The 25,315-nt window shown below is 45.3% G+C and overlaps 1 protein-coding gene across 1 annotated transcript in view; it reads left to right on the plus strand.

Moving 5' to 3' along the window:
• Window positions 1-14,408, plus strand: part of cacng2a (calcium channel, voltage-dependent, gamma subunit 2a) — a 79,898-nt gene extending 65,490 nt beyond the window's left edge. The window contains exons 3-4 of the mRNA XM_021625502.3: window positions 9,607-9,747; window positions 12,391-14,408. Of these exons, the coding sequence (XP_021481177.1) occupies window positions 9,607-9,747; window positions 12,391-12,923 (674 nt within the window). The 3' untranslated portion in view covers window positions 12,924-14,408. The remainder of the gene's footprint in view (window positions 1-9,606; window positions 9,748-12,390) is intronic.
• The last annotated feature ends 10,907 nt before the right edge of the window (window positions 14,409-25,315 follow it).

The following is a 25,315-nucleotide window of genomic DNA, read 5'->3' on the forward strand; positions in this document are numbered from 1 at the left end:
TGCCACCATTTGTTAGAGATGAAGTGTTAGAGCGAGAGTTATCTCGCCATGGTCAAATCGTATCTACAATAAAGAAGGTTCTTTTTGGATGCAAATCTCCGTTGTTGAAACATGTCGTGTCTCATAGGAGACAAGTGCATATGATTTTAAAAAAGGAAGGAGATGAACTGAATTTAGCGTTTAGTTTTAAGATTGATGGATTTGATTATGTCTTTTATGCATCTACTGAATCAATGAAATGTTTTGGATGTGGAAGAGAGGGGCATTTGGTGCGTAATTGTCCCGAGAATGAACGCGCTGAGCCTGGTAGTAGCTTTAGTGCGGGTGCAACTAACGTACCACAGCGAAGGGATGAAAATACTACAGGTGTAGGGGAAGAGAGAAGGTGGGCAGATGTGGTTGGAAAAGTAGGAGAGGAAGGCATTGTGGATACGGGGGCAATTGTGGTAGATCAGAACAAAGAGGGAGGGGAAACACTAGGTGAGATTGCGACTGCCGTCGCTGAGGTGGTGCTGGAAAATGAAATTGGAGGTCAAGAGGAGATTGAAATAACGGAAAAAGAAGCGGATGTTTTCAAAATACCTAGGAGTAAAAGGAAGAATTTAAGGGGTGGTGAAGGGTCTAATTCTAAGAGAAAGGTAGGGATGGATCAATCAGGTGAAGATGAACAGGTTGTAGAGATGGGGTTTTCTTCTGGGGAGGATAGCGAGAGTGAGTCATCTGACGCGTCACAACAATATAGTGAGATAGATGGGGTGGAAGGGAGGTATGGGATCGAGAAGATACGTCAATTTCTGAAGTTGACAAAAGGGAAGAAATATATGCAGGATTACAATGTAACTGATTTTTTCCCTGAACGTGAATTGTTTATTGAATCAGCAAAGTTTCTGATGTCAAAAATTACAGGGGGAGGTTTGAAAAGCCCTGAAATTGCTAGACTCAAGAAAGTGGTCACGAGAGTAATAAGTGATGCAAATTCTAAAGAAAATGAAAGAGTTCAGTTGCAGTTTTAACTCTGTAAAGAGATGTGGTGGCTGTATCTTCCTCTGTATTTTTTTCTTATCCATGAGCAGTTTTAAGATCTCTTCTTTAAACGTAAATGGGGCAAGAGATGTTAAAAAAAGAGCCATGGTGTATGAGTTAATGAGGGGAAAGGGAAGTGACAATTTTTCTACAAGAAACGCATAGTAATTTGGAAAATGAAGTTATGTGGCAACAGGAGTGGGGGGGGACAGTGGTGTGTAGTCATAAAAACTCAAAAAGTGGGGGTGTGGTTATCTTGTTCTCAAAAGGGTTTTTGCCTTTGTCATATGAGGTTGAAGAGGTAGTTGAGGGGAGGTTATTAAAAGTTAGAGCAAGGTATGAAAACATCAATATGTGTCTGATAAATGTATATGCCCCAGTGGTGACAGTTGAGAGGGTATGTTTTTTAGAGACATTATCAAATACCATTGAGAAATGTAACAAAGAAGATTATTTGTTTATTGCTGGGGATTTTAACTGCACAGTTAGCGATTTAGATAGAAATCACCAAGAACCTCATATAGCCTCAAGGACGTTTTTAAAACGCCTTATTGTAACAAATGAACTGTGTGATATTTGGCGGAGTCAACATGAAGGAACAAGGCAGTACACCTGGGCGCATGTGAGAGAGAACATCATCTCTATGGCCAGGTTAGATAGGTTTTATGTTTTTGAGCATCAATCTCAGGTCTGTAAATCAAGTGTGATAACTCCAGTGGGATTTTCTGATCATTGTTTAATAACAGAGGTGGTGTTCATTAACGATGTAAAACCTAAAAGCGCATATTGGCATTTTAATATAACTTTATTGAGTGATGCTCACTTCAGGAAATGTTTCAGTATTTTTTGGGAGAGGTGGAGGGCTCAAAAGGCCAGTTTTGTATCCCTTCAACAATGGTGGGATATAGGGAAAATACAGATTCAACAATTTTGTAATCAATACACGAGGAATGTCACCAAGGATATCACCAGATCAATGAAGGCCCTAGAGATTGAAATAGTGGAACTCATGACGTTGGTTGAGACCACAGGAGATCGAGGCCATACTCAGGCCCTCAAGAGGAGAAAAGCTGCATTGGCAGATCTGCTGGGTATCAGAGCACAGGGGGCACTGGTGAGAAGTAAATTTCAGGGCATATCTGAAATGGATGCCTCATCCAAATTTTTCTTTGGTTTAGAGAAAAAGAATGGACAAAGAAAAATTATTCATTGTCTCAAATCAGCTGTTGGACAAGAGCTCACTAGCCCTAGTGAAATCAGAAAGAGGGCAGTAGAGTTCTATGCTGAGCTCTACAAGTGTGAGTACAAAGAGGACAAAACAGTGACACAGCAGTTCTTTGATGGGCTCCCAAAGGTGCCTGCAGAAGCTCAGGTTGAGCTTGAGCAACCATTGTCTTTGCAGGATTTATACACTGCATTAAAAGGCATGGAAAATGGAAGGGCACCAGGCATTGATGGGCTTCCCGTTGACTTTTTTAAGTCTTTTTGGGCTATGTTGGGAGAGGATTGGTTAGAAGTAGCTAATGATAGTTTAACCGGAGGGTTACTACCAATAAGCTGCAGAAGGGCTGTCCTCACCCTACTGCCCAAAAAGGGTGACCCGAGGGAGGTGAAGAACTGGAGGCCGGTGGCTTTATTGTGTACTGATTATAAGATATTGTCAAAGGCTTTGTCCAACAGGCTGAGGGAGGTGATGGGGCAAATCATACATACGGATCAGTCCTACTGTGTTCCTGGCAGGCAGATAGGGGATAACATTTCTCTGATTCGTGATTTTTTGGACGTCTCTAGGGCTATTGGGTTGGATGCTGGTCTAATTTCAATTGATCAGGAAAAGGCATTTGACCGAGTTGAACATCAATATTTATGGCACACGTTTGAGGCGTTTGGGTTCAGCTCTGGTTTTATTGCCATGATAAAGGTGATATATGGTGACATTGAAAGTGTATTGAAAGTTAACGGTGGTTTGAGTGCTCCTTTTAAAGTGTGTAGAGGTATTAGGCAGGGATGTTCTATGTCTGGGATGTTATATGCTATTGCTATAGAGCCACTACTAAATAGCATTAGAAGTCGCATTGCAGGGGTGTGCCTTTCAGAGGATATTCCTCCTATTCGTCTTTCAGCCTATGCTGATGATGTAGTTGTGTTAGTGAAAAATCAAGCGGAGGTGGATAGCTTGAGTCTAATGGTTGATCGTTTTAGGGGAATATCCTCTGCAAAGGTAAATTGGGAAAAGAGTTGTGCTTTACAGATTGGAGAATGGTCTGGAGGGATCATGGCTTTGCCAGGGGGGCTAGAATGGTGTAAGGGAGGTTTTAAGTATCTTGGAGTGTATCTAGGAGATGAGGGGACTATGGAAAAAAATTGGAGTGGGGTGGTTGAAATGGTGGAAGGGAGGATGAGGAGATGGCGTTGGTTACTATCTCGTATGTCATATAGAGGGCGCACTATTATAGTTAACAATGTGATTGCCTCTGCACTGTGGCATCGGTTGTCAGTTTTAGAACCACCATCTGGCCTTCTGGCTAAGATACAGGCAATTATTGTGGATTTCTTTTGGGATAAATATCACTGGGTTCCACAAAGTGTTTTGTATTTGTCAAAAGAGGAGGGGGGACAAGGTCTTGTACATCTTGCTAGTAGGGCTGCTGCTTTCCGGTTTCAGTTCATTCAAAGGCTGCTTTATGGACCGGAAAATGTGGTGTGGAGAGGGGTGGCAGGTCTTATATTACAGAGGGTTGGAGGATTAGGTTTAAAGAAGGCTTTATTTCTGGTTGATAGTAGCCAGATTTCTAGGGAGGGAGTACCTCCGTTTTATAGAGGCCTTCTCAGAGTGTGGAGCATAATGAAGGTGTCCAGAAGAACTTCAGCGGAGTCAGTACATTGGCTGTTGGAGGAACCTCTGGTGTATGGGGCGAGACTGGACTGTACAACTGCAGCTGTTCCACATTTCTCCAAGATTCTGGTGAAGGGGAAAATCATCACCTTAAGACAGTTAATGGCCATGGCTGGGCCCGCCTTAATGGATGGAAGAAGGGTGGCAGAACATTTGGGGATGAGGTCGGAAAGGATTGTCGGACAAATGCTGGGGAGCTGTAGGAAGGCTCTGTCAGCGGAAGAATGGGATATGCTTAGTAGCCACAAGAAGAAGGTGCAAGATGAAGACGTCTCATTTCCAAAACTAGGGATTACACCAAATATCCCAGAGTCAGAAAGAAAGGCGTTATTGCTGGATTTGAGAGGGTTGGAGGAGGTGGGTTTGGATGAGGTGAATGGGAAGGAATTGTATAGGGGGTGTGTCAAGGTGTTGAATAAAGATAAATTGAAAAATAGAAAAGATACTCCATGGAGGGTAAAATTGGGCATTGATGACAAGGTAAAGCCAGCATGGAGAGCACTGTACAAACCACCGTTACAAAAGGGTACTGGTGATATGCAATGGAGGGTTTTGCATGGCATCATTGCAGTTAATGCTTTTGTATCTGTTATTAACTCAGATGTTAGAGATGGATGTCCTTTTTGTAATATAAGAGAAACCATTTTTCACTGTTTTATGGAGTGTGAGAGGATAAAACCGCTATTGGAAATGTTGGAATCTTTGTTTAAAGCTGTAGGGGAGTTTTTCAATAACACTGTTTTTATTTTGGGGTTTCAATATAGTAAACAACAGAAAAGAAAATGTCAAATGTTAAATTTTATTTTGGGACAAGCTAAGATGTCAATTTTTCTGAGTAGGAAACATAAGATAGAAACGGGATATGGGCAGGATGTAAGATGTGTTTTTAAAGGTTTAGTGAAAGCAAGAATAAAAGTAGATTTTGAGTTCTTTTCAGCTGTAAAAGATATCCTATTATTTGAGGAGAAGTGGGCTTACGAAGGAGCACTTTGTTTTGTAGAGGAGGGGAAATTATTTTTTGCTGCTGAAATAAGTTGAATGTATATGTTATGTATTTATTTTTGTTTAGGAATTACATTTTGTTTTTTCATTTCTGAAAAGGCAGTGTGTCATTATTTATGTTAACACTTGAGTAAAAAATAAAGGTTTTATAAAAACTCAAACTCTCTCTCTCTCTCTCTCTCACTCTCTCTCTCTCTCTCTCTCTCTCTCTCTCTCACTATCTCTCTCTCTCTCTCTCTCTCTCTCTCTCTCTCTCTCTCTCTCTCTCTCTCTCTCTCTCTCTCTCTCTCTCTCTCTCTCTCTCTCTCTCTCTCTCTCTCTCACTCTCTCTCTGAGCTTTCCTTCACATTGGCGTCACCTTGAGAGCTGCAGTATTAAAAACTCTCTCTGTCAACAATCAATACAATTTGTCTGGCCCTTTATCCCTCTTTTGTCTGTGAAAATGAAGCTGATGGATGAGAAAGAGCCCCTCTGCCCTCTCCCAGGTAATGTAGAGTGACTGGCCATTTTAATATCTCCAGGGTTAACGTGAGCCGGATTGGAGGGATGGAGGGAGGAGGGGGAGGTGTGAGAAGGGGGACAAAAGAGCAGGGTCAACTCCCAGGACAACTTCATATTTAATCACCACGCCACCTGTAACTCTACACCCCACTACTCCCTCTGCTCCAAGGACAGGGAGAGGAGGAGGATGAAGGGATGGAGAGAGAGAAAGAAGGGGAAAGGGAGAGAGAGAGCGGGAGAGGGTAAGAGAGGGAGAGAGAGAGAGAGAGAGAGAGATGAAGAAAGAGATACAGCACTTCAACTAATAATGGCATAAAACACAAATTACACTTCCTACGAGTAATACATAACTCCACAACCACATACAGTATCAATACAGTCTTGATGAACATCCATCCTCAGTACCCTACAGGGCCTTCTCAGTCTCTCCTGTCTCCAGTCTTACTGTAGTTACTGTTGTGGGCCCAGTGGAGGGTGAGTGAGTGATGGTGACCAAGCCAGCCGTGGCCACCACTTGGCCCAGTCCTCCTCAGCTGTCGGCCTGCTGCTGCTACTGCCATCTCCCAGAGTGCCTGTGGGCTCACCGTGGTTCTCCTCTCCCCTACCGTGCATGGAGGGGATTGGAGGCTGTGTGATGTGTGATGTGGCGCGTTAGGGCATGGGGGAAGGATGAGAGGGGAAGGGAGGGAGGCGGGCAGCAGGTAGGCAGGGAAGGCAGTTGGGCCGCCAGGAGCCCTGGGTCCCCGCGGAGGTGCAGGCGGCAGAGTTCAGCGCGCAGCCACCCAGCCCTGGCGACTGCGTCAGCATTTTAGGGAGAAGCTGGGGAAAGTGCTGAGGTGGCAGCCGCGCGGAGAGGCAAGGTGAAGTAGTGAAAAACTGGTGGAAAAAATGTGACCAGCCTGATGAAAGTTTAAGTGTGCAAGTTAAACAGGAGAGAGAGAATATGAGGAGAGGGAGGATGGCGGAGTGAGAGAGGAGGGAGGCATAAGGAAGAAGGAAGGAAGGACACGGGTGACCTGAGGAGGTTGAAGTATTGACCTCAGCACCACATTCAGTCTCACTTGTGAGTTCCATCCTCAATACCTTAATGCTCCTCAGTACCTCACCCTTCAGTTCTAGCCCTGTCATCAGTACCTCAACCCTTCAGTTATAGCCCTGTCATCAGTACCTCAACCCTTCAGTTCTTGCCCTGTCATCAGTACCTCAACCCTTCAGTTCTAGCCCTGTCATCAGTACCTCAACCCTTCAGTTCTAGCTCTGTCATCAGTACCTCAACCCTTCAGTTATAGCCCTGTCATCAGTACCTCAACCCTTCAGTTCTTGCCCTGTCATCAGTACCTCAACCCTTCAGTTCTAGCCCTGTCATCAGTACCTCAACCCTTCAGTTCTAGCCCTGTCATCAGTACCTCAACCCTTCAGTTATAGCCCTGTCATCAGTACCTCAACCCTTCAGTTCTTGCCCTGTCATCAGTACCTCAACCCTTCAGTTCTAGCCCTGTCATCAGTACCTCAACCCTTCAGTTCTAGCCCTGTCATCAGTACCTCAACCCTTCAGTTCTTGCTCTGTCATCAGTACCTCAACCCTTCAGTTCTTGCCCTGTCATCAGTACCTCAACCCTTCAGTTCTAGCCCTGTCATCAGTACCTCAACCCTTCAGTTCTTGCCCTGTCATCAGTACCTCAACCCTTCAGTTCTTGCTCTGTCATCAGTACCTCAACCCTTCAGTTCTTGCTCTGTCATCAGTACCTCAACCCTTCAGTTCTTGCCCTGTCATCAGTACCTCAACCCTTCAGTTCTAGCCCTGTCATCAGTACCTCAACCCTTTCAGTTCTTGCCCTGTCATCAGTACCTCAACCCTTCAGTTCTTGCCCTGTCATCAGTACCTCAACCCTTCAGTTCTTGCCCTGTCATCAGTACCTCAACCCTTCAGTTCTAGCCCTGTCATCAGTACCTCAACTCTTCAGTTCTTGCTCTGGCATCCGTACCTCAACCCTTCAGTTATAGCCCTGTCATCAGTACCTCAACCCTTCAGTTCTTGCCCTGTCATCAGTACCTCAACCCTTCAGTTATAGCCCTGTCATCAGTACCTCAACCCTTCAGTTCTTGCCCTGTCATCAGTACCTCAACCCTTCAGTTATAGCTCTGTCATCAGTACCTCAACCCTTCAGTTCTTGCCCTGTCATCAGTACCTCAACCCTTCAGTTCTTGCTCTGGCATCCGTACCTCAACCCTTCAGTTCTTGCCCTGTCATCAGTACCTCAACCCTTCAGTTCTTGCTCTGTCATCAGTACCTCAACCCTTCAGTTCTTGCTCTGTCATCAGTACCTCAACCCTTCAGTTCTAGCCCTGTCATCAGTACCTCAACCCTTCAGTTCTTGCTCTGTCATCAGTACCTCAACCCTTCAGTTATAGCCCTGTCATCAGTACCTCAACCCTTCAGTTATAGCCCTGTCATCAGTACCTCAACCCTTCAGTTATAGCCCTGTCATCCGTACCTCAACCCTTCAGTTATAGCCCTGTCATCAGTACCTCAACCCTTCAGTTCTTTCCCTGTCATCAGTACCTCAACCCTTCAGTTCTTGCCCTGTCATCAGTACCTCAACCCTTCAGTTCTTGCTCTGTCATCAGTACCTCAACCCTTCAGTTCTTTCCCTGTCATCAGTACCTCAACCCTTCAGTTCTAGCTCTGTCATCAGTACCTCAACCCTTCAGTTATAGCCCTGTCATCAGTACCTCAACCCTTCAGTTATAGCTCTGTCATCAGTACCTCAACCCTTCAGTTCTTGCCCTGTCATCAGTACCTCAACCCTTCAGTTATAGCCCTGTCATCAGTACCTCAACCCTTCAGTTATAGCCCTGTCATCAGTACCTCAACCCTTCAGTTATAGCTCTGTCATCAGTACCTCAACCCTTCAGTTCTTGCCCTGTCATCAGTACCTCAACCCTTCAGTTCTTGCCCTGTCATCAGTACCTCAACCCTTCAGTTCTTGCCCTGTCATCAGTACCTCAACCCTTCAGTTATAGCCCTGTCATCAGTACCTCAACCCTTCAGTTATAGCCCTGTCATCAGTACCTCAACCCTTCAGTTCTAGCCCTGTCATCAGTACCTCAACCCTTCAGTTTTAGCCCTGTCATCAGTACCTCAACCCTTCAGTTCTTGCCCTGTCATCAGTACCTCAACCCTTCAGTTCTTGCTCTGGCATCCGTACCTCAACCCTTCAGTTCTTGCTCTGGCATCCGTACCTCAACCCTTCAGTTTTAGCCCTGTCATCAGTACCTCAACCCTTCAGTTCTTGCCCTGTCATCAGTACCTCAACCCTTCAGTTCTTGCTCTGGCATCCGTACCAGTATCAGCCAAGGACATGAGCTTGGTTTGAAGAGCTTCGCCCCCCCCCCCCCCCATCACCCAACATGCTAGGCCCCTGTAACGATCCTCTTCCTGTGAATGACTGGACCAAGGCGCAGCGTGAGACGTGTTCATGATATTTTATTAAAATCAGAACACTAGAACAAAAAATAACAAAGAGGAAAATGAACAGTTCTGTAAGGAAACTAACAATACAGAAAACAACTACCCACAAAACCCATGTGGGCAAGAGCTACCTAAGTATGGTTCCCAATCGGAGACAACGATAGACAGCTGTCCCTGATTGAGAACAATACCCGGCCAAAAACAAAGAAATACAAAAACATAGAAAAAATAATATAGAATGCCCACCCTAGTCACTCTCTATGGCCAGGGTGTGACAGCCCCTGGAGCTCTGGTGGAGTTCATGTCATTTGCACTACATGACATGGTGTAATGCAACGCTCCAATCTGGGGAGCTGTGTGTGCTAACTGAGTGTTGTGTTGTGTGTAGTCAGGTGGCGTGATTACATGAAGTTGGGTAACAGAGGCTCACTGAGGGGATACACTCACTGGCTGGTGTTGATCAAGACTTTCACAGCGCTGATGGAGTGTTGATTATGATGTGGCTCAGATAGGGAGCCGATGTTGGGAGTCTAATTTACATTCTCTCTTCTCTCTCCCTCATTTTTCACTGTTCCCCACTCTTATTCTTCCTCACCTATCTCTCTCTCTATATTTACCATTTTATTTAACCTATCTCTCTCTTCTTCTCTATCCCTATATAACCCCCCCTCTCTTTTATTTTCCTCCTCTCCTGTCCTCTATCTGTTCTCAGGTGCTGTGCGAGCTTCCAGCATCTTCCCCATCCTCAGTGTCATTCTGCTCTTCATGGGAGGCCTGTGTATAGCTGCCAGCGAGTTCTACAAGTCACGCCACAACATCATCCTCAGCGCAGGGATCTTCTTTGTGTCTGCAGGTGAGTCTAGAGAGGGAGAGAGAGAGGGGAAGAAAGAGGGGAAGGGAGAAAGGAAGAGAGAGAGGAAAAGAGAGAAGAAGAAAAAGAGGAAGAGAGAGAGGAAGAAAGAGGGGAAGGGAGAAAGGAAGAGAGAGAAGAAGAGAGAGAGGAAGAGAGAGATGAAGATAAAGAGGAAGAGATAGAGGGGAAGAGAGAGGAAGAGAGAGTGGAAGAAAGAAAGAAAGAAAGAGAGAGAGTAAAAGAGAGGAAGAGAGAGAAGAAGAAAGAGAGGAAGAGAGGAAGATATAGAGAGGAAGAAAGAGGGGAAGAGAGGAAGAGATAGAGAGGAAGAAAGAAGGGAAGGGAGAAATGAAGAGAGGGAGAGGAATAGAGAGAGGAAGAGAGAGAGGAAGAAAGAGGGGAAGGGAGAAAGGAAGAGAGAGAGGGAGAGAGAGCGGAAAAGAGAGAGGAAGAGAGAGATGAAGAGAGAGAGGGAGAGAGAGTGGAAGAAAGAAAGGAAGAGAAAGAGGAAGAGAGAGAGGGAGAGAGAGTGGAAGAAAGAAAGGAAGAGAAAGAGGAAGAGAGAGAGGGAGAGAGAGTGGAAGAAAGAAAGGAAGAGAAAGAGGAAGAGAGAGAGGGAGAGAGAGTGGAAGAAAGAAAGGAAGAGAAAGAGGAAGAGAGAGAGGGAGAGAGAGTGGAAGAAAGAAAGGAAGAGAAAGAGGAAGAGAGAGAGGGAGAGAGAGTGGAAGAAAGAAAGGAAGAGAAAGAGGAAGAGAGAGAGGGAGAGAGAGTGGAAGAAAGAAAGGAAGAGAAAGAGGAAGAGAGAGAGGGAGAGAGAGTGGAAGAAAGAAATGCAAAGTGTACACAAATGCAAATGTTTTCAGTCACTACTTTTTAGTCACTAACATGCAATGTTATTATGGTTCACTTATATAGAACAGTTGTACAGATGGATGTAAGTCCAGCAAAGAAGAGACTGTTGACTAATCCAGCTAAGGTGCAGTGCACAAGCAGTCTCTCTCTCTCTGCTGGTCATCCCCAGTACTGCAACTCCTCAGTCAGCTCTCAGCCTCCACTCAGCAGCAGCCACAAGTCACGCACTCCATTCTTCCCTCTTTATCCACTTATTTTCTCCTGATCTGGGTGCTGGGTTAGAAGCTACCCATTGGGATTCAACTCTATAAATATGGTGTCCCTGACATACTTTCCCAATGATCCATCATCCCAGCTCTACTAAGTCACACACTTCTCTCTCTCCGTGACTAAACTCTACAGTTAAAGTAGATATATATACACTGAGTGTACAAAACATTAGACATCAACATCAGAACAGCCTCAATTTGATGGGGCATGGACTTTACAAGATGTCAAAAGTGCCCTACAGGAATTCTGGCCCATGTTGGCTCCAGTGAGTCACACAGTTCTGTCATGTTGGCTGGTCCCTTGGGTGATGGACCATTCTTGATACACAGAGGAAACTGTTGAGTGTGAAAAACCCAACAGCGTTGTAGCTCTTGAAACACTCAAACCGGTGAGTCTGGCACCTACTACTGTACCCCATTCAAAGGTACTTAAGTATTTTGTCTTGTCCATTCACCCTCTGCATGGCACACATACACAATCCATGTCTAAACTGTCTCAAGGCTTAAAAATACTTCTTTAAACTGACTCCTCTCCTTCATCTACACTGATTGAAGTGGATTTAACAAGTGACATCAATAAGGGATCATTGCTTTCACCTGGATTCACCTGGTCAGTCTATGTCATGGAAAGACCAGGTGTTCCTAATGTTTTGAACACTCAGTGTATTTGAGTCTATTATTATTATCCCTATCATAGGATGTGATCCCTATGTGAATCAGATGTATGATCATGTTATGTGCTGTCCCAACTGATCTGACTCAGGATCTCAGTCTTTGTTCTTAAACACTATAAGGGCAGAGGCTCAGGCTTGGGTCATATTTCTGGTTTGTATTCAGTCATATTTCTGGTTTGTATTCAGTCATATTTCTGGTTCGTATTCAGTCATATTTCTGGTTTGTATTCAGTCATATTTCTGGTTCGTATTCAGTCATATTTCTGGTTCGTATTCAGTCATATTTCTGGTTTGTATTCAGTCATATTTCTGGTTCGTATTCAGTCATATTTCTGGTTCGTATTCAGTCATATTTCTGGTTCGTATTCAGTCATATTTCTGGTTCGTATTCAGTCATATTTCTGGTTCGTATTCAGTCATATTTCTGGTTCGTATTCAGTCATATTTCTGGTTCGTATTCAGTCATATTTCTGGTTCGTATTCAGTCATATTTCTGGTTTGTATTCAGTCATATTTCTGGTTTGTATTCAGTCATATTTCTGGTTCGTATTCAGTCATATTTCTGGTTCGTATTCAGTCATATTTCTGGTTTGTATTCAGTCATATTTCTTGACAGTGAGAAGTACAGTATGTATGTACATTATCCTTTGGTGAGTCCGTGGTACTTGTCTGAAAAGGTTTGTCTTGGTAATGGCGTATTCACTGTGGTGGATAGATGCACTCAGACTACTGCGTATGTGGTATGCCCAGAGAAGGTAAATGTCCTGTCTTAACCGATTGCATAATTCCTGCTCTCTCATCTCGCCCCTCCAACCCCCCAACCCCCCCCTCCCCTCCTCATCCCTCAGGCCTGAGCAACATCATCGGGATCATCGTGTACATATCAGCCAACGCAGGGGACCCCTCTAAGAGCGACTCGAAGAAGAACAGCTACTCCTACGGCTGGTCCTTCTACTTCGGAGCCCTGTCCTTCATAATGGCCGAGATGGTGGGCGTCCTGGCAGCCCACATGTTCATCGACCGCCATCGGCAGCTCCGGGCAGGGGCCAGGGCTGCCGACTACCTCCAGGCCTCGGCCATCACACGCATCCCATCCTACCGTTACCGCTACCGACGCCGCTCGCGCTCCTCCTCCCGGTCCACAGACCCCTCGCACTCCCGCGACACCTCGCCTGTGGGCCTCAAGGGCTTCAGCGCGCTACCCTCTACAGAGATCTCCATGTACACGCTGCCCCGGGACACCCTGAAGGCCGGGGGCACGCCGACCGCCACCTACAACTCGGAGAGGGACCATACCTTCCTGCAGGTCCACAACTGTATTCAGAAGGAAAAAGACTCGGCCAACACCAACACAGCCAACCGCCGCACCACACCAGTATGAGGGAGCCCTAAGAGCAGAGCCCGGGGGAGCGAAGGCAGGGAGGCCCCCACCCAGGTCTCTAATATACCATAGGCCAGGATGAGTTTCCATCTTTATAGAGATTGATGATTTTATTTCATTCAACTGCATGATTTTCCCATCTACCATTGTTGAGAGAGTCCTAAAGAGGTTTGTTGAGTTCCTTTGGAGTAAATGGTTGTACTGGGAGAATGGGGCAGATTGTCCTTAGAGACTGAGTCATTTTAATGGGTGGGGATGGGTAATGAGGGTGGAGCACTTAAAGGGAGGGTTTTGATTTAAATTTGATTCATGATTTCATAACCCTTTGGTTTTGACAGTTTGGCTCCACAGTTTTGGTGGTGCAACATGCTGCTGTACTTTCCCATCATACCACCTGCCATATGCTTCTGATTCGTTGTCATATTTATTCATTTATTTATTTTCTGTATTAAAACTGTGAATTTTTGCAGCTTGGGGTTCAGTAAGAATTAGCCCAGTCTGTAAACTCTAACAAAGGTACTATATGTGTATTACATTTATAAATAAATGATTAAGTTAATAATCAAGAGATACAGACTTTACTGAAGAAAAAAAACTAACAAGTAAACTAAACTAAGTGCTGTTGGTAACACGAGAAAAGACTATTTTAGGATCTGCTGGAAGGATGACAGAGCCAGCGAGAATGTGCTGTAGGTACACTACACTACGGAGCTGCTGAGACATGGCGAGGGACAGACGCACACAGCCAACAGTAGAAAAATAGAGATTATTTTAATAGAACCTTCTCGCCTTTTTCTGAGTCCCTGTTCGCTTTCTTTTGGGGCTGGGGGGGTCGTCATGGGAGTGTTGAACCCCTCAAGAGAAGCCACCAACAACAACAAGAGGTGTCAAAGTTCAAACCAAGAAAAAAAGACTCCAAACACGACTTCTCGAAGAAAAAGGAAGGAGGAGAGGGGGAGGAAAAGAAGAGGACGCCAAATACAAAAATAAATACTTGCGTAAAAGGCAAGCAACAAGATAAATATGAAATAGTACAAGAGAAGCTAAGTGAATCAACTTTTCTGAAATTAAATGCATGCTATAAAATTGCAGCAAATCTGCTCTCGAGAAACTGAAGTTTTAAAGGATAATGATAATTAGAAGGGGGAAAAAGTGATGACGCTAACGTTGAAACTAGTAATGTTTCATGAGTATTTTCTCTCTTATGTTTTTTTATTTACTTCATTTTATCTTATGCTTTTGTGAAAGAAACCAAACAATCGACATTGAACATTTAAATGGTTTGGTTTAATTCTTTATATAAATATATATATGTATGTATTTTATTTTTCAAATTCACACAGCCTTAGTCATTTCTTTGTTTCTTTTGATTGTCAATGTGTTGTTCAAATTGAAAATGAAATCTTTAAAGGTGCCAAAACCGAATGATCCTTTACTTGGATGCATCAAGTCCTGATGAATAAAATACCAATCCTAGGGAGAACAAATCAGCCTGTTTCACTGTGTCTCTAACCTACTGTATCCTTACACTTAACCCCCTTGTTCTATGTTTCTGATACCCTCTCACACTGTCTCTCTGTGTGTCTCTACTCTCTACCATGTACTAACACTTGTGTTAACAAGCATGTTTCTGTCTTCAGGCTACAGAATGGGAGAAACCATGATTGTAAAGATAAAACAGCACATAAGACACATCACCGCGTGGTGTCTTTCTAGGACATGACATTCCTGGAAAAGGAACACAGGTTTGCAATAAAACCAGGACTCTGTAGGTGGAGCTATCCATGTAGAAATGATATACGACACCTTTCTACACGACCGCCCTAAAAGCATCACTTTCAGGACCTGATGCACCCCTTTTTCTCTGCAATGAGGTGAGAGTGTGTGTGTGTGTGTGTGTGTGTGTGTGTGTGTGTGTGTGTGTGTGTGTGTGTGTGTGTGTGTGTGTGTGTGTGTGTGTGTGTGTGTGTGTGTGTGTGTGTGTGTGTGGCAAGCATGAACGTGTGTGTGTTTATGCGAGCACACGTGAGTGTGTGAGGCAGACACGTAATGTCAGGGTCTGAGGCTGTGGCAACATTGGCTGTGTTTGTGTATTTTTAATTTGGAGGGAGCAATAGAGTGATCTCTCTGTCCAGCATGGCTCATGAATAGGGAGCAATAGAGTGGTCTCTGTCCAGCATGGCTCATGAAGAGGGAGTAAAATTGTGGTCTCTCTGTCCAGCATGGCTCATGAAGAGGGAGCAATAGAGTGATCTCTCTGTCCAGCATGGCTCATGAATAGGGAGCAATAGAGTGGTCTCTGTCCAGCATGGCTCATGAAGAGGGAGTAAAATTGTGGTCTCTCTGTCCAGCATGGCTCATGAAGAGGGAGCAATAGAGTTATCTCTCTGTCCAGCATGGCTCATGAAGAGGGAGTAATATAGTGGTCTCTGTCCAGCATGGCTCATGAAGAGGGAGTAATATAGTGGTCTCTCTGTCCAGCATGGCTCATGAATAGGGAGCAATAGAGTGGTCTCTGTCCAGCATGGCTCATGAAGAGGGAGTAAAATTGTGGTCTCTCTGTCCAGCATGGCTCATGAAGAGGGAGCAATAGAGTTATCTCTCTGTCCAGCATGGCTCATGAAGAGGGAGTAATATAGTGGTCTCTGTCCAGCATGGCTCATGAAGAGGGAGTAATATAGTGGTCTCTGTCCAGCATGGCTCATGAAGAGGGAGTAAAATTGTGGTCTCTCTGTCCAGCATGGCTCATGAAGAGGGAGCAATAGAGTTATCTCTCTGTCCAGCATGGCTCATGAAGAGGGAGCAATAGAGTGATCTCTCTGTCCAGCATGGCTCATGAAGAGGGAGCAATAGAGTGATCTCTCTGTCCAGCATGGCTCATGAAGAGGGAGTAATAGAGTGATCTCTCTGTCCAGCATGGCTGATGAAGAGGGAGTAATATAATGGTCTCTCTGTCCAGCATGGCTCATGAAGAGGGAGCAATATAGTGGTCTCTCTGTCCAGCATGGCTCATGAAGAGGGAGTAATATAGTGGTCTCTGTCCAGCATGGCTCATGAAGAGGAAGCAATATAGTGGTCTCTGTCCAGCATGGCTCATGAAGAGGGAGTAATATAGTGGTCTCTGTCCAGCATGGCTCATGAAGAGGGAGTAATATAGTGGTCTCTGTCCAGCATGGCTCATGAAGAGGGAGTAATATAGTGGTCTCTGTCCAGCATGGCTCATGAAGAGGGAGTAATATAGTGGTCTCTGTCCAGCATGGCTCATAAAGAGGGAGTAATATAGTGGTCTCTCTGTCCAGCATGGCTCATGAAGAGGGAGAAATATAGTGGTCTCTGTCCAGCATGGCTCATGAAGAGGGAGCAATAGAGTGGTCTCTCTGTCCAGCATAGCTAATGAAGATGGAGCAATAGAGTGGTCTCTCTCTCTAGCATGGCTCATGAAGAGGGAGTACTGTAGTGGTCTCTCTGTCCAGCAAGGCTCATGAAGAGGGAGAAATATAGTGGTCTCTGTCCAGCATGGCTCATGAAGAGGGAGTAAAATTGTGGTCTCTCTGTCCAGCATGGCTCATGAAGAGGGAGTAATATAGTGGTCTCTGTCCAGCATTGCTCATGAAGAGGGAGTAATATAGTGGTCTCTGTCCAGCATGGCTCATGAAGAGGGAGTAAAATTGTGGTCTCTCTGTCCAGCATGGCTCATGAAGAGGGAGCAATAGAGTTATCTCTCTGTCCAGAATGGCTCATGAAGAGGGAGCAATAGAGTGATCTCTCTGTCCAGCATGGCTCATGAAGAGGGAGCAATAGAGTGATCTCTCTGTCCAGCATGGCTCATGAAGAGGGAGTAATAGAGTGATCTCTCTGTCCAGCATGGCTCATGAAGAGGGAGTAATATAGTGGTCTCTGTCCAGCATGACTCATGAAGAGGGAGTGATATAGTGGTCTCTGTCCAGCATGGCTCATGACGAGGGAGTAATATAGTGGTCTCTGTCCAGCATGGCTCATAAAGAGGGAGTAATATAGTGGTCTCTGTCCAGCATGGCTCATGAAGAGGGAGTAATATAGTGGTCTCTATCCAGCATGGCTCATGAAGAGGGAGTATTATAGTGGTCTCTCTGTCCAGCATGGCTCATGAAGAGGGAGTAATATAGTGGTCTCTGTCCAACATGGCTCATGAAGAAGGAGTAATATAGTGGTCTCTGTCCAGCATGGCTCATAAAGAGGGAGTAATATAGTGGTCTCTATCCAGCATGGCTAATGAAGAGGGAGTAATATAGTGGTCTCTCTGTCTAGCATGGCTCATGATGAGGGAGTAATATAGTGAGTGGTCTCTCTGTCCAGCATGGATCATGAAGAGCGAGAAATATAGTGGTCTCTGACCAGCATGGCTCATGAAGAGGGAGTAATATAGTGATCTCTGTCCAGCATGGCTCATGAAGAGGAAGTAATATAGTGGTCTCTGTCCAGCATGGCTCATGAAGAGGGAGTAATATAGTGGTCTCTGTCCAGCATGGCTCATGAAGAGGGATTAATATAGTGGTCTCTCTGTCCAGCATGGCTCATGAAGAGGGAGTGATATAGTGGTCTCTGTCCAGCATGGCTCATGACGAGGGAGTAATATAGTGGTCTCTCTGTCCAGCATGACTCATAAAGAGGGAGTAATATAGTGATCTCTGTCCAGCATGGCTCATAAAGAGGGAGTAATATAGTGGTCTCTGTCCAGCATGGCTCATGAAGAGGGAGTAATATAGTGGTCTCTATCCAGCATGGCTCATGAAGAGGGAGTAATATAGTGGTCTCTGTCCAGCATGGCTCATGAAGAGGGAGTATTATAGTGGTCTCTCTGTCCAGCATGGCTCATGAAGAGGGAGTAATATAGTGAGTGGTCTCTCTATCCAGCATGGCTCATGAAGAGGGAGTAATATAGTGGTCTCTGTCCAGCATGGCTCATGAAGAGGGAGTAATATAGTGGTCTCTTTCCAGCATGGCTCATGAAGAGGGAGTAATATAGTGGTCTCTGTCCAGCATGGCTCATGAAGAGGGTGTAATATAGGGGTCTCTCTGTCCAGCATGGCTCATGAAGAGGGTGTAATATAGGGGTCTCTCTATCCAGCATGGCTCATGAAAATTGAGAAATATAGTGGTCTCTCTGTCCAGCATGGCTCATGAAGAGGGCAAAATATAGTGGTCTCTGACCATCATGGCTCATGAAAAGGGAGTATTATAGTGAATGGTCTCTCTATCCAGCATGGCTCATGAAGAGGGAGTAATATAGTGGTCTCTGTATCCAGCATGGATCATGAAGGAGTAATATAGTGGTCTCTCTGTCCAGCATGGCTCATGAAAAGGGAGTATTATAGTGAATGGTCTCTCTATCCAGCATGGCTCATGAAGAGGGAGTAATATAGTGGTCTCTGTATCCAGCATGGCTCATGAAGGAGTAATATAGTGGTCTCTCTGTCCAGCATGGCTCATGAAAAGGGAGTATTATAGTGAATGGTCTCTCTATCCAGCATGGCTCATGAAAAGGGAGTATTATAGTGGTCTCTGTCCAGCATGACTCATGAAGAGGGAGTAATATAGTGGTCTCTCTATCCAGCATGGCTCATGAAGAGGGAGTAATATAGTGGTCTCTGACCAGCATGGCTCATGAAGAAGGAGTAATGTAGTGGTCTCTGTCCAGTAGGACTCATGAAGAGGGAGTTATATATGGGTATCTGTCCAGCATGGCTCATGAAGAGGTTGTAATATAGTGGTCTCTGTCCAGCATGGCTCATGAAGAAGGAGTAATATAGTGGTGTCTGTCCAGCATGGCTCATAAAGAGGGAGTAATATAGTGGTCTCTGTCCAGCATGGCTCATGAAGAGGGAGTAATATAGTGGTCTCTGTCCAGCATGGCTTATAAAGAGGGAGTAATATAGTGGTCTCTGTCCAGCATGGCTCATGAAGAGGGAGTTATATATGGGTCTCTGTCCAGCATGGCTCATAAAGAGGGAGTAATATAGTGGTCTCTGTCCAGCATGGCTCATGAAGAGGGAGTTATATATGGGTCTCTGTCCAGCATGGCTCATGAAGAGGTTGTAATATAGTGGTCTCTGTCCAGCATGGCTCATGAAGAAGGAGTAATATAGTGGTGTCTGTCCAGCATGGCTCATAAAGAGGGAGTAATATAGTGGTCTCTGTCCAGCATGGCTCATGAAGACGGAGTAATATAGTGGTCTCTGTCCAACATGGCTCATAAAGAGGGAGTAATATAGTGGTCTCTCTGTCCAGCATGGCTCATAAAGAGGGAGTAATATAGTGGTCTCTGTCCAGCATGGCTCATGAAGAGGGAGTAATATAGTGGTCTCTGTCCAGCATGGCTCAAGAAGAGGGAGTAATATAGTGGTCTCTGTCCAGCATGGCTAATGAAGAGGGAGTAATATAGTGGTCTCTGTCCAGCATGGCTCATGAAGAGGAAGCAATATAGTGGTCTCTGTCCAGCATGGCTCATGAAGAGGGAGTAATATAGTGGTCTCTGTCCAGCATGGCTCATGAAGAGGGAGTAATATAGTGGTCTCTGTCCATCATGGCTCATGAAGAGGGAGTAATATAGTGGTCTCTGTCCAGCATGGCTCATAAAGAGGGAGTAATATAGTGGTCTCTCTGTCCAGCATGGCTCATGAAGAGGGAGAAATATAGTGGTCTCTGTCCAGCATGGCTCATGAAGAGGGAGCAATAGAGTGGTCTCTCTGTCCAGCATAGCTAATGAAGATGGAGCAATAGAGTGGTCTCTCTCTCCAGCATGGCTCATGAAGAGGGAGTACTGTAGTGGTCTCTCTGTCCAGCAAGGCTCATGAAGAGGGAGAAATATAGTGGTCTCTGTCCAGCATGGCTCATGAAGAGGGAGTAATATAGTGGTCTCTGTCCAGCATGGCTCATGAAGAGGGAGTAATATAGTGGTCTCTCTGTCCAGCATGGCTCATAAAGAGGGAGTACTGTAGTGGTCTCTGTTCTACATGGCTCATGAAGAGGGAGTAATATAGTGGTCTATGTCCAGCATGGCTCATGAAGAGGGAGTACTGTAGTGGTCTCTGTTTTACATGGCTCATGAAGAGGGAGTAATATAGTGGTCTTTCTTTCCAGCGTGGCTCATGAAGAGGGAGTAACATAGTGGTCTATGTCCAGCATGGCTCATGAAGAGGAAGCAATATAGTGGTCTCTGTCCAGCATGGCTCATGAAGAGGGAGTAATATAGTGGTCTCTGTCCAGCATGGCTCATGAAGAGGGAGTAATATAGTGGTCTCTGTCCAGCATGGCTCATGAAGAGGGAGTAATATAGTGGTCTCTGTCCAGCATGGCTCATAAAGAGGGAGTAATATAGTGGTCTCTCTGTCCAGCATGGCTCATGAAGAGGGAGAAATAGAGTGGTCTCTCTGTCCAGCATAGCTAATGAAGATGGAGCAATAGAGTGGTCTCTCTCTCCAGCATGGCTCATGAAGAGGGAGTACTGTAGTGGTCTCTCTGTCCAGCAAGGCTCATGAAGAGGGAGAAATATAGTGGTCTCTGTCCAGCATGGCTCATGAAGAGGGAGTAATATAGTGGTCTCTGTCCAGCATGGCTCATGAAGAGGGAGTAATATAGTGGTCTCTCTGATCAGCATGGCTCATAAAGAGGGAGTACTGTAGTGGTCTCTGTTCTACATGGCTCATGAAGAGGGAGTAATATAGTGGTCTTTCTTTCCAGCGTGGCTCATGAAGAGGGAGTAACATAGTGGTCTATGTCCAGCATGGCTCTTGAAGAGGGAGTAATATAGTGGTCTCTGTCCAGCATGGCTCATGGAGTAAGTAATATAGTGGTCTCTCTGTCCAGCATGGCTCATGAAGAGGGAGTAATATAGTGGTTTCTCTGTCCAGCATGGCTCATGAATAGGGAGTAATATAGTGGTCTCTGTCCAGCATGGCTCATGAATAGGGAGTAATATAGTAGTCTCTGTCCAGGATGGCTCATGAAGAGGGAGTAATATAGTGGTCTCTGTCCAGCATGGCTCATAAAAGGGAGTAATATTGTGGTCTCTGTTCTGCATGGCTCATGAAGAGGTAGTAATATAGTGGTCTCTGTCCAGCATGGCTCATGAAGAGGGAGTAATATAGTGGTATCTATCCAGCATGGCTCATGAAGAGGGAGTAATATAGTGGTCTCTGTCAAGCATGGCTCATGAAGAGGGTGTAATATAGGAGGGGTCTCTCTGTCCAGCATGGCTCATAAAGAGGGAGTAATATAGTGGTCTCTGTCCAGCATGTGTCATGAAGAAGGAGTAATATAGTGGTCTCTGTCCTGCATGGCTCATAAAGAGGGAGTAATATAGTGGTCTCTGTCCAACATGGCTCATAAAGAGGGAGTAATATAGTGGTCTCTGTCCAGCATGGCTCATAAAGAGGGAGTAATATTGTGGTCTCTGACCAGCATGACTCATGAATAGGGAGTAATATAGTGGTCTCTTTCCAGCATGACTCATGAATAGGGAGTAATATAGTGGTCTCTTTCCAGCATGACTCATGAAGAGGGAGTAATATAGTGGTCTCTCTGTCCAGCATGGCTCATGAATAGGGATTAATATAGTGCTCTCTGTCCAGCATGGCTCATGATGAGGGAGTAATATAGTGGTCTCTCTATCCAGCATGGCTCATGATGATGGAGTAATATAGTGGTCTCTGTCCAGCATGGCTCATGACGAGGGAGTAATATAGTGGTCTCTGTCCAGCATGGCTCATGAAGAGGGAGTAATATAGTGGGCTCTGTCCAGCATGACTCATGAAGACGGAGTAATATAGTGGTCTCTGTCCAGCATGGCTCATGAAGAGGGAGTAATATAGTGGGCTCTGTCCAGCATGGCTCATGAAGAGGGAGTAATATAGTGGTCTCTGTCCAGCATGGCTCATAAAGAGGGAGTAATATAGTGGTCTCTGTCCAGCATGGCTCATGATGATGGAGTAATATAGTGGTCTCTGTCCAGCATGACTCATGAAGAGGGAGTGATATAGTGGTCTCTGTCCAGCATGGCTCATGACGAGGGAGTAATATAGTGGTCTCTGTCCAGCATGGCTCATAAAGAGGGAGTAATATAGTGGTCTCTGTCCAGCATGGCTCATGAAGAGGGAGTAATATAGTGGTCTCTATCCAGCATGGCTCATGAAGAGGGAGTATTATAGTGGTCTCTCTGTCCAGCATGGCTCATAAAGAGGGAGTAATATAGTGGTCTCTGTCCAACATGGCTCATAAAGAGGGAGTAATATAGTGGTCTCTGTCCAGCATGGCTCATAAAGAGGGAGTAATATTGTGGTCTCTGACCAGCATGACTCATGAATAGGGAGTAATATAGTGGTCTCTTTCCAGCATGACTCATGAATAGGGAGTAATATAGTGGTCTCTTTCCAGCATGACTCATGAAGAGGGAGTAATATAGTGGTCTCTCTGTCCAGCATGGCTCATGAATAGGGATTAATATAGTGCTCTCTGTCCAGCATGGCTCATGATGAGGGAGTAATATAGTGGTCTCTCTATCCAGCATGGCTCATGATGATGGAGTAATATAGTGGTCTCTGTCCAGCATGGCTCATGACGAGGGAGTAATATAGTGGTCTCTGTCCAGCATGGCTCATGAAGAGGGAGTAATATAGTGGGCTCTGTCCAGCATGACTCATGAAGACGGAGTAATATAGTGGTCTCTGTCCAGCATGGCTCATGAAGAGGGAGTAATATAGTGGGCTCTGTCCAGCATGGCTCATGAAGAGGGAGTAATATAGTGGTCTCTGTCCAGCATGGCTCATAAAGAGGGAGTAATATAGTGGTCTCTGTCCAGCATGGCTCATGATGATGGAGTAATATAGTGGTCTCTGTCCAGCATGACTCATGAAGAGGGAGTGATATAGTGGTCTCTGTCCAGCATGGCTCATGACGAGGGAGTAATATAGTGGTCTCTGTCCAGCATGGCTCATAAAGAGGGAGTAATATAGTGGTCTCTATCCAGCATGGCTCATGAAGAGGGAGTATTATAGTGGTCTCTCTGTCCAGCATGGCTCATGAAGAGGGAGTAATATAGTGGTCTCTGTCCAGCATGGCTCATGAAGAGGGTGTAATAGAGTGGTCTCTGTCCAGCATGGCTCATGACGAGGGAGTAATATAGTGGTCTCTGTCCAGCATGGCTCATGAAGAGGGTGTAATAGAGTGGTCTCTGTCCAGCATGGCTCATGAAGAGGGAGTAATATAGTGGTCTCTTTCCAGCATGGCTCATGAAGAGGGAGTAATATAGTGGTCTCTGTCCAGCATGGCTCATGAAGAGGGAGTAATATAGTGGTCTCTGTCCAGCATGGCTCATAAAGAGGGTGTAATATAGGGGTCTCTCTGTCCAGCATGGCTCATGAAGAGGGTGTAATATAGGGGTCTCTCTGTCCAGCATGGCTCATGAAGAGGGTGTAATATAGGGGTCTCTCTATCCAGCATGGCTCATGAAAATTGAGAAATATAGTGGTCTCTCTGTCCAGCATGGCTCATGAAGAGGGCAAAATATAGTGGTCTCTGACCAGCATGGCTCATGAAAAGGGAGTATTATAGTGAATGGTCTCTCTATCCAGCATGGCTCATGAAGAGGGAGTAATATAGTGGTCTCTGTATCCAGCATGGCTCATGAAGGAGTAATATAGTGGTCTCTCTGTCCAGCATGGCTCATGAAAAGGGAGTATTATAGTGAATGGTCTCTCTATCCAGCATGGCTCATGAAGAGGGAGTAATATAGTGGTCTCTGTATCCAGCATGGCTCATGAAGGAGTAATATAGTGGTCTCTCTGTCCAGCATGGCTCATGAAAAGGGAGTATTATAGTGAATGGTCTCTCTATCCAGCATGGCTCATGAAAAGGGAGTATTATAGTGGTCTCTGTCCAGCATGACTCATGAAGAGGGAGTAATATAGTGGTCTCTCTATCCAGCATGGCTCATGAAGAGGGAGTAATATAGTGGTCTCTGACCAGCATGGCTCATGAAGAAGGAGTAATGTAGTGGTCTCTGTCCAGCATGACTCATGAAGAGGGAGTTATATATGGGTCTCTGTCCAGCATGGCTCATGAAGAGGTTGTAATATAGTGGTCTCTGTCCAGCATGGCTCATGAAGAAGGAGTAATATAGTGGTGTCTGTCCAGCATGGCTCATAAAGAGGGAGTAATATAGTGGTCTCTGTCCAGCATGGCTCATAAAGAGGGAGTAATATAGTGGTCTCTGTCCAGCATGGCTCATGAAGAGGGAGTTATATATGGGTCTCTGTCCAGCATGGCTCATGAAGAGGTTGTAATATAGTGGTCTCTGTCCAGCATGGCTCATGAAGAAGGAGTAATATAGTGGTGTCTGTCCAGCATGGCTCATAAAGAGGGACTAATATAGTGGCCTCTATCCAGCATGGCTCATGAAGAGGGACTAATATAGTGGCCTCTATCCAGCATGGCTCATGAAGAGGGAGTAATATAGTGGTCTCTATCCAGCATGGCTCATGAAGAGGGAGTAATATAGTGGTCTCTCTATCCAGCATGGCTCATGAAAAGGGAGCAATAGAGTGGTCTCTGTCCAGCATGGCTCATGAAGAGGGCAATCTATAGTGGTCTCTGTCCAGCATGGCTCATGAAGATGGAGTAATATAGTGGTCTCTCTGTCCAGCATGGCTCATGAAGATGGAGTAATATAGTGGTCTCTCTGTCCAGCATGGCTCATGAAGAGGGAGTGATATAGTGGTCTCTGTCCAGCATGGCTCATGACGAGGGAGTAATATAGTGGTCTCTGTCCAGCATGGCTCATGAAGAGGGAGTAATATAGTGGTCTCTGTCCAGCATGGCTCATGAAGAGGGTGTAATAGAGTGGTCTCTGTCCAGCATGGCTCATGATGAAGGAGTAATATAGTGGTCTCTGTCCAGCATGGCTCATAAAGAGGGAATAATATAGTGGTCTCTGTCCATCATGGCTCATGAAGACGGAGTAATATAGTGGTCTCTGTCCAACATGGCTCATAAAGAGGGAGTAATATAGTGGTCTCTCTGTCCAGCATGGCTCATGAAGAGGGAGTAATATAGTGGTCTCTGTCCTGCATGGCTCATGAAGAGGGAGTAATATAGTGGTCTCTGTCCAGCATGGCTCATGAAGAGGGTGTAATATAGGGGTCTCTCTGTCCAGCATGGCTCATGAAGAGGGTGTAATATAGGAGGGGTCTCTCTATCCAGCATGGCTCATGAAAATTGAGAAATATAGTGGTCTCTCTGTCCAGCATGGCTCATGAAGAGGGCAAAATATAGTGGTCTCTGACCAGCATGACTCATGAAGAGGGAGTAATATAGTGGTCTCTCTGTCCAGCATGGCTCATGAAAAGGGAGTATTATAG

The sequence above is a fragment of the Oncorhynchus mykiss genome, chromosome 12 (assembly GCF_057628025.1).
Source record: "Oncorhynchus mykiss isolate SJ-2025 chromosome 12, ASM5762802v1, whole genome shotgun sequence".
NCBI lineage: Eukaryota > Metazoa > Chordata > Actinopteri > Salmoniformes > Salmonidae > Oncorhynchus > Oncorhynchus mykiss.